The 18,442-nt window shown below is 43.9% G+C and overlaps 1 protein-coding gene and 1 long non-coding RNA gene across 17 annotated transcripts in view; one reads left to right on the forward strand and one right to left on the reverse strand.

Annotated features, from left to right (window-relative positions):
• Positions 1 to 4,710: 4,710 nt before the first annotated feature.
• Positions 4,711 to 9,485, reverse strand: LOC138923177 (uncharacterized). The gene is made up of 3 exons (XR_011436425.1): positions 8,679 to 9,485; positions 7,818 to 8,081; positions 4,711 to 6,049 (listed from the first exon to the last, which is right to left on the reverse strand). It is a non-coding gene; the product is annotated as an uncharacterized lncRNA (long non-coding RNA).
• The window catches only part of FOXJ3 (forkhead box J3), a 133,937-nt gene continuing 124,171 nt past the window's right edge, over positions 8,677 to 18,442 (forward strand). For 2 of the 16 annotated variants that reach the window (XM_070260205.1, XM_070260214.1), the window contains exon 1: positions 8,762 to 9,148. Coding sequence is in view for 2 of the 16 variants with exons in the window: in XM_023632279.2 (XP_023488047.2) it covers positions 9,576 to 9,648 (73 nt within the window). In the remaining 14 variants the exon portion in view is untranslated. Of the gene's footprint in view, positions 9,149 to 9,485; positions 9,754 to 18,442 lie in introns of those variants that run through there. The other 14 variants (XM_070260206.1, XM_070260202.1, XM_070260211.1 and 11 more) reach the window with 13 other exon arrangements.

Consider the following 18,442-nt stretch of genomic DNA (forward strand, 5'->3'; position numbering starts at 1 on the left):
GCACAGTGTTGGGCAAATGCATTCTGATGGTTTAATGAATAAATTAATGTATATTTCCCCTAGCTAGTTCTCCATAGTGAGGTTTCTACATTGTACACATCAATGATATTTCTCTATTTCAAATTACAATTAGTATCATTCACGATGTCGTAGGTTAGATTCCTTGAAAAAACAGACTCTGAGAGGGAGTTTGCCGGCAAGAAGTTTTTTTAGGGAGTGAAGAGGTATGCTTTTGTGATCAGTCCTGGTGGGGGAGTGAAGTAAAGAGGAATGGGCAGAGGAAGGAGTTGAACTGTGAGATGGTGGCCAAACAGATCTCATCTGATCCAGCCCCGCAACCCCTAGGGAGCTCAGCAGATGGAAGGGCCCTTCAAATCTGTGCCACCTTGGAATCACCTTCCTGCCTACCTTGCACCAACAAACCTGAACTCATCCTTCAAAGCTGAATTCGAATGTTTTCGTGTCTGCAAACTTTTCTTTAAAAGTCAGATCAGATTCCTTCCTGCACTCTCCTTTCTCTATGAACCATGCTGCGGTGTAGGAAGAGCTCACATTTAGAACACTTCTCACGCGCTGAGCATGGTGTTAAGCACTCTACGCATGCATTGTTTCAGATAACTCACAACATACCTGTGTAGTAGGTACTATTATTACCCCCATTCACAGATGAGGAAATTGAGTCTCAGAGAGAAGAAGCCATTTGCCCAACTGAAGTCATTGAGCTGGCGCGTGGCAGGGCTAGGATTTAACCCTAGGCAAGAGGGCCCACCCTCACTCACATCACTCTCACTTATCACTATCACAGACTCACTTAGTCACTGTTATGCTGTACTGCCCTCTAGCTATTGCTTTTATCTTTGTGCTCCAAGCCCTGAGCACAGTACCCAGCTCACACTTAGCATGTAATAAATGTTTGCTGAATGAATGGATAGACATCTCATCAGCATTCCTAGTAAATTTCATCTTAGAAACAGAGCAAATCCAGATGCAATTTATAGGCACAAAGATGACATATTTCATGATCGCAAGGAACAGGAAATTTCACTAAAAGGGTTAAGCTTGGCTATGCTTAACGTGGCAGAAAAAGAGATCAGATGGCTGAAGTGGGCATAGACGGCCATAAAGTAACTGCTAAATGGTTAAAAAGGAAAAAAAGTCTGCTTAGGTACTTAAACATAAGCTTTGTGTTTATGTGTGTGAGTGCATGGACACAGGCCTTTTGGCATCTCTTGCTTCGAGAATCATTGCAAAAAAAAAAATCCACATTCATTCTCCTATGCTGAATAGTGGGAGCAAGTCATAGGTGGATCATGAATTCAGATTAAATAAAATTAAAACAACTTCATGAATCAGGAACTATTCAAAATAGTTGCCCAAAGGTGGATGAGAATCTATAAGGAAAGGTAGAAGATATAGGAATTACAAATAAGTTTCCATTACATAGAAAAACAACTCTTCTTCATTTCCATTAAAACATCAGAATCTGAGAAAACATGTTTAGATAATCAGTGTGGGGAGTTAGCAAAAGGAAGGATTTCAAAGTCATAGGCAATCCTATGAGGCTCAAGTCTTTACATTACCATTCACTAGCAATGTGACCTCGGTTTTCTTTACCTGTAAAATGGGGACAGTGATCTTCAACTTTTAGGATCATTACGGGGATTTAGTAAGGTAAAATATTACTTCCTTTTTCACTCCCTATTGCTGACAGAAGCCACTGTCCCTCCGCTGAACTTCTGTAGAATCAGCATTTTACCAGTCTTGTTTCATAGATCTCCCCCACATTTTTTTCTGAAGTATTTTAAAAAAGTCCCATACATCAAGTCAGTTCATTTTAAATATTTCAGTTGCAAGGATTTCTGTTATTTTATTTTTTTGAGAAAGATTAGCCCTGAGCTAAAATCTGCTGCCAATCTTCCCCTTTTTGCTGAGGAAGACTGGCCCTGAGCTAACATCAGTGCCCATCCTCCTCTGCTTTATACGTGGGATGCCTACCACAGCATGGCTTGCCAAGTGGCACTGTGTCCGCACCCGTGATCTGAACCAGCGAACCCTGGGCCACCGAGAAGTGGAACGTGTGCATTTAACCGCTGTGCCACCGGGCCGGCCCCTGTTATTTTTTTTTTTTAACCAAAAGAAACCCCAGTGTAATCTCCTGGCAAAAAAATAAAGAATCTCTTTGTACACATTATTCAATTTGGTTAATCCCTTAAGGTTAACCCTAATGGGTTCACTGGATAACTCTTCATTTCTCTACCTTGTGTTAGCCCTTTGAATATTCTAATCATGCCCAACACTGTTATACTTCAGAAGCAGATGCATGTTATATTTGCAGTATCTTAACTTTTTAAGTGAACAGTAGCAATCTCAGGTTGAATCTCTTCCTGGTTTTGAAGGACTGATCCACAGATTTGGGCAGTCCTAATTCATTTTCAGAACTTTCTTCGGTTCTTGCTTCAAGGATGTTCTGTGGAAGATTTTTCAATTACTGCCCCGTACTCTTTGGAGATGCCTGGCAAGTGTGCGGCCTTAGGGTCTTGCACCTTTGTTTGTCTGAGGTTAACTTTCACCTGCATGTTCTTTTAATCTGGTCCCATTGAAAAACTTGATCCACTGTGCACGTCAAGCTAGATTTCTCATTGCCAAGTCCATCGGGCTCTTCTTCAAGGTTTTTTCCTCTGTAATTTCCTTAGGGAGGTTTGTGTGCCTTTACTGAATGCCTACTATGCTCCAGCCCTGCAGATCCTGATGTTCCAGATATTTTTCATTTGTGTGGCATTTCAAATAAATGAAGGACATAGAAATTGTAAAGTATTATATAAAAATTAGCTTATAATATTACCATAGCCTTCTCCTTCAAGTTCCCTTAACCTGACCCCAGTAGGCAATACACGACATAGGAAGAGCCTTTGTAGGGAGTTAGGAGACTAGAGATATGGTTCCAGATCATTCCATGGCATTAGTTTAACAAAAATTTATACAAACTTATTGAGTGCCTAGTGGGTTCCAGGCACCTAGTAGGTTTAAAAATGAATGAGGATGGCCCTTGCCTCAAGAACAGGGATTGTGGGGCCGGCCCCGTTGCTGAGTGGTTGAGTTTGCGCGCTCCGCTTCAGTGGCATAGAGTTTAACTGGTTTGGATCCTGGGTGCAGACTGAGCACTACTCATCAAGTCATGCTGGGCCGGCGTCCCACATGCCACAAATAGAAGAACCCACAACTAAAATATACAACTATGTACTGGGGGGACTTCTGGGAAAAGAATCAAAAATTAAAAATAATAATAATAAAAAAGAACAGGGATTATATCTTAACCCTCTTTGTAACTTCCTCTAGGACATAATGTGGTCCATTGAACCTATCTTACAAAGGCTTGTCTGAGCCCACAGATCAGGACTGAATTTCAAATCCTTCACTATGTTACACCAATCATCCCATTTCCTATTATCTTCTCATACTTCCCAAGCAACCTCTTTTACCTGTGGATGACACCAGAAATTTGGATCACCAAAGGAAAACAAACTCAGAAAGGGTCTCCATTAGTCAGGATGGGCACTGTTACATTATGGTAAAAACTCCCAAATCTCAACGGCCCAATCAGCAAAGGTTGTTTTTCTCACTTATGCTTGGTGCCCTTCCCAGGTCAGCTGTGGCTTTGTTGCACGTTGTCTTCACTCTGGGACTGAGGCAGATGGATTAGCCTCTATCCTGAACGTTGCTGCTTATCAGGGCAGCAGGAAAGGGAAATACTGAGAAGCACACAGACTCTTAAAGCATCCACTTGGAAGTGGCCCATATGGCTATTTGCATTTCATTGGCTAATGCAAGCCACATAACCAAGCCTGCTGTGGATGGAGTGGGGAAGTACAATCCACCCGAGAGGCACAGTAAATGTTTGGGAACAATAATGTGGTCTACTACTGTCACTTTACCCTTTTTTTGATTGCCAAACACACAGATTTTGAGCCTCCTGCCCCCTCATGCAGTAAAGACTATTGGGACTATGTTTGTGTCTATAGAAAAACTGAAGAGAGTTCTTTGGGACTTTGCGTGTGTAGGTCCCAAGCTCAGCTGTGTCTCTAACAAGGTTTGAAAGGCTTCCTCAACTGGTGCTTGGATGTAAATACACCCGCTTGCAGTGGCTAGCCCTCAGTAAGTTACAATTCTCATATCAATGTACCTCTATGTGAACTGATGGTTTAGAGGGTCTTTGAAGCTGAGCTTAGAGCTAGACAGTTCTGGGTTCGGATCCTGACTCTACCACTCCCAAACTACTGAGTCTGTTTCCTCTTCTTTAAAATGGGATGACCACCTTGAAGTTTTTCTCTAAGGATGAAATAGAAATATATGCAAAGGGTCTATCATCTTCCCAATCACACCAGGAGCACTCAACAAATATTAGCCACTCCCCACCACTCTCCCCCTAGCATTGATTGTTCTTATTCAGCTCATTAGGCACAAAGTGGGTCAATAACTTCACAGCTTGAAATCAAACAACTATTTCTTAACTACCATGTTTATACCCAGAGTTTCAGGCTCCTTCGGGCTGAAACTTGGCTGCTTTTTCCTGCAATCCAGGTTCCTTTCATTCTATCATTCCAACTAACTAACTAACTAACTGGAAGGAGATTTCCTCTGATCCCACTCTATTTGAACATCTTCTGACTCACTCTTCCTAGTGCCACCCAAGCTTCAATGACACCACTGCTTGCACATAATGTAAACACTTTATTTAATCCACACATTTGTTAATGTTTGTTCAGCTGTCCTGGTGCCCTCTTGTCTTTCATTTTGCTTTAAATTAGCTTTGGTTGATTCTGAGAGTGGAGGTAAGCCAGGTTTGAGTCCGGTGGTTACAAGGAATATGGATAGGGTGGGGGGGTGCAGGAAGTAGGCGGTATGAGTGCACTAGTGCAAATGCATTGCCAGAACTAGGAAAAAAAGATTAGGCTACTGCCTTCCACTGGGGAGAAATAGTCTAAGCTACTCCTTTCTTCTGAGAATGATTAAGCAGTAGAGTGTTCGGGAAGGATCACATTCTGCCCTGATGATATAATCTAAAATTGACACCAAGCTCCCAGAGGGCAGGAACTCAATTTATGGATGGTTTACATAGAGCAACATGGCCCATCTTCATGTGTTAGTTATTCCCATCAGCCACTAGTGTTTAACGACCACTTATAAGACTGTAATTTCCACAGCCTCTACTTTTCTTGTATCTACCCAACCTCTTTGACTTTGTACAAGCTGTCCTCCTCTACTCCAAATTTTCTTTCCCTACTCACAGCCTTGCTTCTGTCTCTGCATGGCAAACTCCTATTCATTTATTCAGACTTAGCCTGAACCTTACCTTTAAGGGTGAAGCTTTCTTTGGGGCACCCATCCCCATCCAGTCTGATAGTTAAGTCTTGCTTCTTCTCTGTTCCCATGGCACAAGTACAAATCTCTATCATATTGCATTGAGATTAATTGTTTACATGTCTGCTTCTCCAGAAGCCTAGGAGCGCATTGAGGATAGAGAATCTATTGATTCCCTTTCGACTCCCTAGTATTTAGCCCAATGCCTGGTACAGGGTAGGTGCTAGATAAATGATTATTGAATGCTGTTTAAGTATGCATAGTGACCAACACCCAAGTGTTGTTATTAAATAGGAGTTAGCGGTGCTGAGAGCTTCCCAGTGGCCTTTGTATAGACTTTTTTTTTCATCTAATACATGAAATATAAAGTATTATACAAAGATATCCAGGGAATTTGGAAGGCTCCTCCAGGGATGGAAATGATAGGAGAGGCTGTCTCATGTTTTTCTCTCTTCCTCTTGCAGATCTTGGCTCATTTTAAATTCATTTCTCATTTCCTGCTTTGTCTTACAATAGAGGGAGACAAGGATCAGGTAAAGCCTCATTTGTCTAAGTGGCTGTGGGTCACGTGAAGTGTTGAACACCCTGGCATTGACGCACTGCCAGTGCCGCAGAGTCAAGGTTTTTGTAGGGATACTGTAGGCCAGCTCGGGGTTGGGTTTCTTTCAGGGAATTTGTAATCCAGATGAGGCTGGGAAAAGATTGCAAACAACACAATAACACCTCTATTTCATTGCTTTGAACAATCTGTTTCTCTTAAGGATCTGGCCCCTGAGTTAGATACCATCTCCTCTTTAAGGGCTCTCCTGCTCTACACCTCCCCTCCCAGCCTGCCCTCATCTCCCAAGACTGTGAACTGCTCTTTTTGCTGCTGACATTTGACCTTGTACTTAATAATAACTGTCATTGGGGGCCTTTATTTGATGGTAGCCTGTGCATTGTCTGTTTTGCTAGGTAGATATGATTATTTTTTCCATTTAATAGGCAAGAAAATACACACGAAGAGGAACTAAACAACTTGATGTAGGCACACAGGAAGCAAGCTATGGAACATGAGATTGAACCTAGGTCTGCCTTCTCAATCTGAGCTTTAAGCTTCACCCCCCTCACCCCAAATCCCCCCCGCCACTGTGGCCATTACAACATTTTTTGGGGGTGAGGGAAGGGTGTTCCTCCATCCTTTGCTATAAGGGGCTTGTGCTTTCCTTCTCAAAGGCTGCTGACCCCTAAGCCCCATCCTCATTCTGGCAGCTATCCAGACACAAGTCTTTCTACTCTTTTACTCCATTATCTGGCTGACTCCACTCAAGTGGCTCAGAAAGATTCCTAGTTTGGGACTTTAATGACCTTGATCCCAGTTTTACGTTAAAGCCTGGTGACTATTGGCCTCAGTTTCTTCCTCTGACGAACAGGGATGATCTCAGCTTTGCCCATCTCCTTAAATGCATGACCCAGACTGCTCTTTAGTACTCTTTTGCCCATAGTCCCACTCAGATGATGGTGGGCTGAGACCTGAAGGGCTGGGAAGAAGAGGAGTGTTAGCTGTGTTATCAAGCATCCACCCAATGGCCCAAGAAAGAAGCAGAAACTTCCAATTCCCTTGGCAACTTGGTAGAAGAGGGAACTTCTGTCCTCTCAGGAAAGCTGGCAAGGGTGGCCTCCTCTTCAGGATACTATTTCTCATGGTGTGTTGTGATTATCTCATTTATTTGCTTCCCACTAGACTGAGTTCTTAAAGTATAGAGACTGTATGTTATTTATCTTACTGCTTCCAGTCTTGTCCAAGCCATCATCCTGCACCTGGATAATGGAGCCTCTGACTTCCACCACTGTCCTCTCACCATCTGCTCTCGGCACAGTCACCAGAATGATTTTTTGAAAGCACCTGTTGGATCATTTCGCCCCTGCAGTGGCTCCATTTTAGCCGAGATCCTGACAGTGGTTTACAGGACCCCACTCTCTGACCTTATCTCCACATTCCTCTCCCATTTGCTCACCCCGCTGGAATTGTCCTGGCCTCCTCACCATTTCTAACACTTCCAGGAATGCTTTTGCCCCAGGGCCTTTCAACTAGCTGTTCCTTCTGCCTGGGACACTCTTTCCCAGACAACAGCATGGCTCACTCCCTCGCTTCTTACAAGTTTCTCCTTAAAGTCACCTATGAATTGGGCTCTCCCTAATGGCTCTATTTAAAATCCCATTCTGGAATCTTGGAATTGGAATAAGATGTTATGAATCTATCTTGATTTCTCTTCCATGAAATCCTCTTTGCTACCCCCATTACTTTGCTCCACACGTCTAGATTTTTTGATAAGTCTCTTGTCTCCTCCTCTAAATATTTGCCTTCCTCCCTCCCTTTTGCCCCAGTGCAGGCTTAAGGCCATTCACCTAGATTAATGCATGAGTTTACTTGGCGAACGAGGTGAGGCGTAATGAAACAGGAAAATATGACATCTCACCTGAGGTGAAGGTGGAACGGGAGTTGGACTCGGAAGACATTGGGTTTGAATCCTGGCTCAAGTTTTTAACTCTTCTGAGCCTCAATTTCATCAGCTGTGAAGATGCGCATAGGAGTCCTATCTCAGGGACTTCATGAAAGCATTGAATGAGAAGACATGTGAAAGCACCTGGCCTGTGGTCTCCACCAACCCCGGAGTCCACTGGGTCAGAACCTCGTCTGGCTTATTCTCCGCAGAAGTCCCAGCACCTAACACAGGGTGCAGCTGAAGTATTTGTTGAACACATGAACATATTATTGATGAATAAATGGTTAATGTTAAAAAAAAATCCCCTCTCCCTCTTTCTCCAATTTTCCTCATACCCCTTACCCTGGTCTATTTTTTCCCACAGCACTAAACACCTCCTATCATACCAAATAATTTTTTTGTTATGTTTATCGTCTTTTTCCTCATACTAGATGATAACTCCGAGAAGGAAGGGTATTCCCCACCCCCCTCTCCTGTTCACTGACACATCTCAAGCACTAAAATAGCGTCTGACAACGTTAGTAGTGATTGGCAAATATTTGTTGAATAATCGGATGTAACTTTTCATCCTCAAAATCGTGCTAGAGCCTCACATAGAAAAGGTGTATAGGAGTGCTTTGAATCCTCAGTGCCTAAAAATGCTTGGCAAATGGAAGGAGTTCGATGTTTGCTGAAGCAATTGGGTACTTAGCTCCTTAAATACCAGAGGTCTTTATCCCCATTAGACTACGTCAAATTCAGGGCCAATTCACTCCGGCCTCTCGTTTTCCTCTCATCCAATCAACCTAGCACTCTTCTCACACATATCCCAGTATCCAAATACCGAGCACCTACTCTGAGTCCAAAAGCAAGCCTGGTGCTTCAGACGTGACTAACGCGGATGACGCAACATACGCGTCTGCGTGCAATTAAGTGTGAAATTACAGGGCAGATTGGCAGTGCTAACAGTGTAGAGGAAGAGCCAGCGAAGACTGACGTAGAAGTAAACTCCAAAGTTCACGAGTGGCCCGAACTCCCCTACTAAACGCTCCACCTGTTGATAGCAAGGGCCATAACCTGGGCAGTCACTTCAGAATCATTAAGGGCCTTTAGAGTTCCAGTTCCTTCGTTTTAAGAAGGAAGCTCAGGCTAGGCCCAGGAAAGGCCTTGGCAGAGATGGGTCTAGAACCCCGGACTTGGGCAGTGCTGAAAGAAGGATGTCCTGAAGGTGCAAGGTGCCTTTCTTGGGGCCTGTAGAGTCCGCGGTGTGCCAAGTTGGAGAAGGCGTCCGGTTTCCTGGAAAGGCTAAGGTGCCTGTCGCTACGGTGAGGTGGCAGGGATTGACGGGGAGGGGGGCGGGGGGCAGGGTCACGAGGTGCCGTTCCCCCGAAGCAAGAGGCTCCTGGAATCCGCGGGCAGGGTCCGAGGCCGCAGGTCCCTGCTGTCCTCAACCGCCGCCCGCGCCGCCCCCAATTCCCAGTCGCCACTCTGAGGCGCAGAGACCCTCAAGTCGCTCCGAGCTGCCAGCCACTCGATGACTAGCCTTGCGCCGAGGGAGAGCCCCTGGAGACCCGGGGCACTACTTGTCCCAGCGGAGGGATCCCGCGCGCCTCGCTGTGGCGTTACCGCGGAGGGCCGTGACGCCGCCGACGCCGTGCCGGTGGCGCAGCGACGTCGCGGGAGGTGGGGGCGGTGGCGGCGGGGGCGGGATGGGGAGCGTGTCGGGAAGTAGTTCCGGGTGCGCGGCCCCGGATGTTGGCTGCTCCCGCCGCTGCCGCCGCCGCCGCCGCCGCCGCCGCCGCTTTCGGCGCTGCTCTGGGCCTCGGTCGGTCGCACCAGGCGCCGTTGGGACCTTTCCCGGGGGTGGGGGGCGGAGACGCACGCAGCGGCCGGGGGCTCGGCCGGGCCGTCCCGGCCTGCGCAGCCTGAGGTGAGCGCCCGCCGCTGGGGCGGCCGGGCCAGGGCGGCGGGCGAGGAGGCGGGGCTGGGGCATCTCCCGGGACGGAGGCAGGGGCTGCCCTTCGCGAGACGCCCTCTCCCTTCTCTCAGCCGTGGCCGCCCTGCGGGGCGAGCGGCGAGCGGCGGGCGGGGCAGGGGGCCCGGGGCCCGCGCCCGGGCTGGGGCCTGGCGGGCGCCGAGGGCTGGGTCCCTCCCTCCCCCGCGGCGCTTCTCAGCTGCTGCTGCCCCTCAGCCGGGAAGCGGCGGCTCCGCGCCTCCCGCCCCTCCCCCAGGCGGGGCCGGGGGAGCCAGAAGGGGTTCCCGGGGGCGCCGCGTCGTAAGACAGTAGCCATCTCCTCCTCCGTGACCTGCCCCCCGGCCTGGGCTGGCCCCCTGCCCCGGCCCGATGCAGCTGCTTCCCTCTAGGCTTGGGGGTGCTTTTCGGCCGGTGCGGTGGGCCGTCCCTGGCGCCCCGGGGATGCCCTTCGGCGTGAGGAGGCCCGTGCGAGGGGCCTGCGTTCCCACCCATCCTGTCGCCGCGTCCTTTGCCGGCATTAGGGCAGCGGCAGCCGTTCCATGCGGACGTGTTGCTGTCCTGTGTGTGTTGCATCCTGCCCACGTGGTAGGGTGTCCCCCCCGCACCCCCCGCCTCTCCATTTTTGCAGCTGGTGAGGAGGGAGGTGCACAGGGTGGTTTTTCCTCTGCGATTTCCTCCGGCTGGCGTGGAAGGTGTCAGGGTCAGTTTGCTTTGCTGAGGCCGACGGTTGGTTAGCTGGAAGAAGCCAGACTTGTACTCTCTGAAATCGAGGCTAGTAGGGGACATAACAGGGCTGAGTTTCATTGACATCTTTCCTCCTTCTTGAGCTGCTCTTGTGCTTTTCTCTTCTGCTTAATCCTAAAGAGAGAATAAGTTCTAGCCGCTGCTGCCTCGAGGTGTATGGTTTTCACTTCTCCGTTCTACTTTTTGTGTATGTGGTTGGCGAAGATTTTTCTTTTTTGGGTTGTGCAATCCACGTCTCTCTCGCTGCTAGTTGGACTCCTGAATGAGCTGAGCTGGGCTGGCCAGGTAGTCAGAGATTGGTGGGCATCTTTTTTGTCTTTTCCTGGCATTTATTTTTTTACTTCCGTTTTGTTCCCCAGTGAAACAAGCTGCATGTCGTGGAAGTGTTACATACATAGCTCTTCACTTGCGAGGCAGCACTAAATAGTTTCTCTGAGTCACTTGTTTGTTGGGAGAGCTTTTATTTCACTTTCTCTCTCTTTCTATTGAATATCATTGCGCTCTCTGTTTTTTGAAACTGGTTTTGAAACATGTCTTTTGAGTAGTTTCTTTCCTTAATGTCTCTTCCAGGTTAAGGTTTCCATCTTCCTGTGTTTCGCTCTGTGACCACAGATGGTTCCCTTAACAGGGAACGGGCACAGTAGCAGTAAGAGAAGCCTTTTATTCCTCCTAGACTTTAGCACATGTTTAAAAAAAGTAGTAACTCCTCTCTATCTTCCTGTTTGGATGGCATATATAGATGTGATTGAAGAGTTTTAGATAAACTTGAGGATTTCTGTGTTCTTTTTGTGTTTCTTCAGTTGAGGTGAATCTTGTTCTTGGTTTTGTGCTGTTCAAGATACTGGGGAGTTTCTCATGTTTTTATTATATAGTTTTTGGATGGGGTCAGGACATGTTTATTTTGGCTCTTTTTGGTTCATTAGTTTGGGTGAAATAAAAAATCTTAATATTTTGAGGTCACTTTTTAGATTCCAGAATGACGAGCATTCTCACTTTTTCTTGCCTTGTTTTTTGCATTGTGCATTCTCTTTGAGTATATTTTTGTTTTTTTTCCCTTTTATCTAGTACAGTTGTTAGTACATTCTCCCTCTATGTAAAATAAAAATGTTTAAATACAGATTCTATCTGTTTTCATCATGCTAAGTATGGGTGGGGCAGTGGAAAATAGAGAATGTTTTTCTGATACATTGAGGCATATCGTTTAGTAAGTCAGTCAGCATTTGTGTACTTCTGCAAGATAACTGTGCTATGTGTGAAGTAGTCTGTATGAAGAGACAAGGAATAAAATATGTGGTCTCTTCAAACGCTTCAACTTCTGTTGGAGAAACAACAGATAGCATACATCATTCATAATTACCAAGCAACTTCAAACTCCTGGTTGGGATAACAGTGTAACCAAAGTCAAAGTGAGATTTGAAAAAGATAGGACTTTTCGAAGGGGAAGAGATGTATTCCAGGAGAGAGAAGGGGTATTTGCAAAGACAGAGAAGTGACAATGTACAAAATATACCAAGCAGCTTGACTGGCACAGAGAATCTGTAGCGGTGAATAATAATAAGTGAGTTTAGGATTGGTGAGCAGGTATTTGTGGAGAACCTATCAAGGATATAGGGTTTAGTTTGATAGGGTATCACAATGGGTTCTAAAGAATGAGAGTTAAATTGACGCATATTCTTTCTTTGGAAGGTTTTTGTATTAGCTGAGTGTCCTGGAGTGGGGAGACTGACTGGAATGCTCTTGGACAGTTTTAGGAATAAGATGATGAGGGTCTGACATAAGATAGTGATTATGGGAATAAAATAATAGCTAATGTTTATTGAGTACTTACTGCATGCCAGGCATTGTTCTAGGCTCTTTAGATGTGTTTAACTCATAAAATCTTCATAATAAGGTCTTACTATTCTTTTAAAAAAACTGAGTTACAGAGAGGTTAAGTAACTTGCCCAAAATCCCATAGAGAGTTAGCACCAGAGCCATGATTTGAACCCAGGCAGTCTGGCCTTTGAGCTTATACGTTTAATCGTTAAGTTATACTGTCCTAAGAAAGTGTATAGAATATATAAAAAGATGTATGTGTGAGTAGAAATTAATGTGAACTTAGTGATGACGGAGTGTGGGCAAAGGGAAGAGAGCAAATGAAACATTAAAAGATTAAAGCCTAGAATCCTGGGAAGATGGCTGATAATAGGAAGTTATCACTGTGAAGGAAAATGAGCTAAGATTGGTTATATGGGCAAGACTAAGATTGTGTACAATCAATTTTTCAGTAGCAGGCTAGTCTGCCATTCCTCATAGTCTTCTCTCCTTGTTGGTTTGGCTCTGGAAATGCAGACTAGTATTAATCTAAGCAAAACAATTAGAGAAACATCTATTTAGATGGAAAAAAATGTATACCACATTGCAAAGCCATATAGAAATAGCATAGAAATTGTTTATTTTGGTTGAGCTACACCACTGCTTCCTAGCCATAGTGAAGATAATCAAGAGTTGGCTAGAGTAATATTGAAGTGTCTGTAGAACATCGCTGTACGATGAATAGAGATGAAATGTAGATTGTGCATTAGGGCTGTAGGTAGTAGTCAAAAGCATGAGTAGATGAGTGTTGGGAGGTTAGTATAATGGAGAAAGAGCTTTGAGGTTTGATATTTGGGTGACGTAGGCTAATAGATAAAGAATCCTTTTTTTTTATTGTGAGAAAGATTGGCCCTGAGCTAACATCTGTTGCCAATCTTCCTTTTTGTGCTTGAGGAAGATTGTCACTGAGCTAACATCTGTGCCAGTCTTCCTCTACTTTATATGGGATGCTGCCACAGTGTGGCTTGATGAGTGGTCCTAGGTCCATGCCAGGGATCTGAACCCATGAACCCCAGGCCACAAAGTGGAGTGCGTGAACTTAACCACTATGCCACCAGGCCGGCCCCATGGGTAAAGCATTCTGAGAAGACCCAGGAAGTGTATCAGTGCCACAGAAGCCAAGGATAGGAAGGGTAGTTGGTTGACAGTATCTGATATAGTCTTGAAGTTCAGAAACAGTGATCATGATGAAAAGACTGTTGAACTAGGAGTAGGAGGTAATTTGTAACCTTAGAGAGCATTTTGAAAGGAAGGGTAAGAATAGATGCCAGATTTGTTTTCCACAGAAGGACTTGTAGAGACGTTATGATCTAGTGTGGTAATTCTTAGTATTTTCTCCAAAGGCTTCCTGCGGTCTCGTTCTTGTCCACATGTCAGAGCTACTCAAATATCAGAAAACTCTCTTTTTCCTTTAAAAAAGAAACAAACTTGTGTTCTAAAGCCAGTGATTTATACTTTTAACGGTTCTCTCAAACTTTTCTTCTCATTCTTTTTTTAAACAGTTTTATTGAGATATAATTCACATACTATACAGTTCACCTATTTAAAGTATACAATTCAATGGTTTTTAGTATATTTACCAAGTTGTGCAGCAATCACGACAGTCATCTTTAGATGTGTCATCATCCCCCCCAAAAAATGTCTCTGCCCGTTAACAGTCACTCCCTAACCACCACTCCTCCCATCCCGGTCTTAGGCAACCACTATTGTACTTCTATAGATTTGCCTATTCTGGACATTTCATATAAGTGGACTCATACGACATATGGTCTTTTGTGCCTGGCTTCTGTCACTTAGCATGATGTTTCAAGGGTCATCTGTGTTGTAATGTATGTCAGTATCTCCTTCCTTTTTATTGTTGAATAATAGTCCATTGTATGGCTATACCACCTTTTATGTGTCCGTTCATCAGCTGATGGACAGTTGGGTTTCTTACTCTTTTAAAAACCCTTCCCTGTCTTTATCTGAATCCTCACCCTGCCAACTCTACCCCTCCCATGGCTTTTCTTTTAGATTATAATCTCTGCTATGTATTCTACTAGGCATTGAGTATATAAAGATGAATAAGACATGGCTCTCGGGGCGGGCCCAGTGGCGCAGCGGTTAAGTGCGCACATTCCGCTTCTTGGTGGCCCGGGGTTCGCTGGTTCGGATCCTGGGTGCGGACATGGCACCGCTTGACAAGCCATGCTGTGGTAGGCGTCCCACATATAAAGTGGAGGAAGATGGGCACGGATGTTAGCTCAGGGCCAGCCTTCCTTAGCAAAAAGAGGAGGATTGGCGGCAGTTAGCTCAGGGCTAATCTTCCTCAAAAAAAAAAAAAAGAAAAGACATGGCCCTCAAACGTTTATGTACAGTCATGCTGCTTAACGATGGGGATATATTCTGAGAAAGGCATCATTAGCCCATTCCGTTGAGGAAACATCATAGCATGTACTTACACAAATGTAGATGGTATAGCCTACTACACGCCTAGGCTATATGGTAGTAATCTTGAGGGACCGCTGTCATATATGCAATCCAACGTTGACAGAAATACCATTGTGTGGTGCGTGATTGTAGTATGTTTATTGTTTACAAATGTTTTCTCGTATGTTATCTCGTTTGAGCTCACAACAACCCTGTGATGTCGGCAAAGCATTTTTTAAGATGAATAATCTGAAGTTTAGATTAGATGACTTGCTCAATATTGCACACTTAAATCAATGATGGAGAAATTAGATCTTCTTAGTTCAGATCCATTGCTATTTCCACTACTCTGTGCTGTTATTCTAATTTAAAGAATCCCCGTGTGAATTACTGGAGAATTGGAGGGGCTGGGAAATCCCCTTACTTAGAGAATCAGTAATTTTTTTTTTATTGAGTTATTGATAGGTTACAATCTTGTGAAATTTCACTTGTACATTAATGTTTGTCAGTCGTGTTGTAGGTGCACCACTTCACCCTTTGTGCCCACCCCCCACCCCACCTTTCCCCTGGTATCCACTAAACTGTTCTTAGTCCATAATTTTAAATTCCTCATATGAGTGGAGTCATACACAGATTATCCTTCTCTCGCTGGCTTATTTCACTTAAGAGAATCAGTAATTTTTAATGTTTAATCTTCAGGACTTAAAACGAAGAGATTTTTCTTACCAGATTCTGTCACTTGTTTGCTCTGTGATTTAGATATCATTTCATATTTCTGCCTTTTCTTTCAGAACTTTAGTGGGGATTAATATGATGATGATGATAGTGGTAGTGATGAAATTAATAGCTAACATTTTCTGAGGCTGTCTTGTGGACCCCAAAGTGTTCTAAGTACTTTACATTTATTATTCATATAATCCTCACAACAACTCTAAAAGGTAGATTTTATTATTATAAAAATTTTAGATATGAGGAAACAGGCACAGAGAAGTTAAGTAACTTGCCTAAGGATGTAGCTAGGAATGGAAAGAGCTGGGATTTGAACCCCTGGGGTCTGTTTTCAGAACTCAGTGGCTCTTAATCACTACACTGTACTGTTGACTGTGTTATGAACTAATAGAGGGTAATATTTCAAGTAGGGGCATGACCAGAATATAAAGATTGGATTTTGAATATAGTTGGGGAAGTGAACAGCAAAATTAAGTTGACATTGCATCCACGTTTCTTTTAAATATGAACCTAACACTGCAGGGTACAGAGATACATGTTGTTTAGGCATTCAGGTACATTTGTTTTGTTTGTCCCTGCTAAGAGCGTCTCAACTCAGACATTGCATTATTTGCAGTGCTCTTCACTGTTGGCTTTGTTAGTCACTTAGCTTTCCACATTGCCTCTATTCAGTAACCTTGGCGGAGTGTGTTAAAGCTCACTTTTACCTCTCCTCAGCCTTCTTCAACTGAATTTTTATTTTCCCTTTTGAACAGTCAGGCTTTCAGTGCTAGATGGAGGTGCTCTTTACCTCCTCCACCCCAAAACTCGGAAACACCACAGTGGGATTTGATAACAACTGTCAAAGAATTTGACCATCTTAACTGGCATAACTGGATTTGAGTGCACAAACAACAAGAACCAAAGCACAGTGTTTTGGTTAAAGAGATTGACTTATACTGAAATTGGAAAAGGCATCTGCTATACAGGATTTTGGATTTAATATAATTTGTTATAACCGGATCAGCAAAGCATTATTACTGTGGGCCATCTGTTGGAATATAGAAATAGCTTTGTTATATGGAGCCAGATGTTGTATTTATATTTATAACAATGTCATTCTACTTAAGTAACCTTTTGTAGTTAGGTACCTTCGGCTGCTATTCTGCTTGTCATATCAACTGATAACCTGAGAATGAAATGTCTTTCAAAGTGGTTATTGCTTTTCTGTAGAATTGAGACAAAACAACTGAAACAGAAAGGAAATGAGACACACATATGGTATCAAACTTTAATGCTGTAACAAGATAAAATCTAGGATAAGTATGAATATAAGATCATTAGGACCATATTCAATAAAAACTCTTACTTTGGGGCCAGCCCCATGGCATAGTGGTTAAGTTCGGTGTGCTCGGCTTTGGTGGCCTGGGTTCGCAGGTTTGGATCCTGGATGCAGGCCTACACTATGTGTCAGGCATGCTGTGGTGGCACCCCACATACAAAATAGAGGAAGATTGGCACAAATGTTGGCTCAGGGCAAATATTCTGCAGCAAAAAAAAAAAAGAACTCTTACTTTGACACCATTAATAAGCCTAGTTTCTAATAATTACTAATCCACTCTGGTTGCTCTAAGAATTTTGCTGTAAATCTAAAGTGATTACATTTTGGTATAATCAGGCCTACATTAAACTGGCCTATCTGACCTATTTCCCTTTGTCAATGGGTGAAGTAGTCTGTAATGAAAGAGTCTCTAGAAACCCTGCATATTCTTAGTCCTTTTGAGCTGCTATAGCAAAATACTACACAGCCTGGTTAGCTTAAAAATGACAGAAATTGATTGCTCACAGTTCTGGGGGCTGGAAAGTCTGTGAAGTTACCAGCATGATCGCCTTCTGGTGAGAGCCTCCTTCCTGGTTCATGGCCAGCACCTTCTTGCTGTGTCCTCACATGGTGGAAGGGGCAAGGGATCTCTCTGGAGCACTTTGATCCCAAAGACCCCGCCTCCTAATACCATCATCTTTGGAGGTTAGGATCTCAGCATATGAATTTTGGGGAAGCGCAAACATTTCAAACCATAGCATTGACTACTTTTTCATTATCTTCAAGTCATGTAGAGAGGGTCATGGATTCCATTGAAGAGCTGACATTATTCCTGGATGACCCTGTGTTTGAAGGAGACTTTATCCGATAAACTGACTTTTAGTTAAAGTTTTCATCTAGAGTATAAGGCTAAAAGTTGTAACTTAATTTTCCTACCTAGACAGAGTCATACCCAGTGATACAGTGGTATCAAGGAAATACAGTTCATCTGATTGATTGGTAGAGTATGGTGCTGATGTGACCTTATTAAAGATCTTGGAAATTGTAATCAGCTTTTTCCTAGGGTTGAGACCTGGCCTTACTGTTTGTTGATACAGATTTGTGAGTTGAATGGATGAAGAGGGAAGACTGCTGGAACTCATTAATAACAATTTCAAATTCTCTTTGCTTACAGAAAGATGGTATTGGGAGAGGAGTGCAATATGGTAGAAATAACTTATTGGTAAGATCTTAGATTTTGGCTGGTGGGTACATGGGTGCTTATTAAAAATAACTGGAAAGTTTTTGTGGCTTGTCTTTAGAGCTTTGGGAAATTAATTACAGACACAACAGTTAAATATACTGCAGTCAGGAGCAGGTTGACTCTCCTGAATGAAGATGGAGCATATTGTCATGGCAGGAGATAAACAAAATGTGGCATCAGTTTTTGCTAGTGTGGGTGGATCTGAATCAGTGAGATGCTTTACCTGTCTACCCTGTGTAAGGAGCTGTTGATAGTATTGTCCCGCCATGTATATACATAGAGAGTAATCACCATCAGAAACGGCATCTTTGCATATAAGAGGAAGTCATGTTTTATAGTGTTTATTGTAGGGCACATGTGTTTTG

This window comes from Equus caballus, chromosome 2 (assembly GCF_041296265.1).
Source record: "Equus caballus isolate H_3958 breed thoroughbred chromosome 2, TB-T2T, whole genome shotgun sequence".
Lineage (NCBI taxonomy): Eukaryota > Metazoa > Chordata > Mammalia > Perissodactyla > Equidae > Equus > Equus caballus.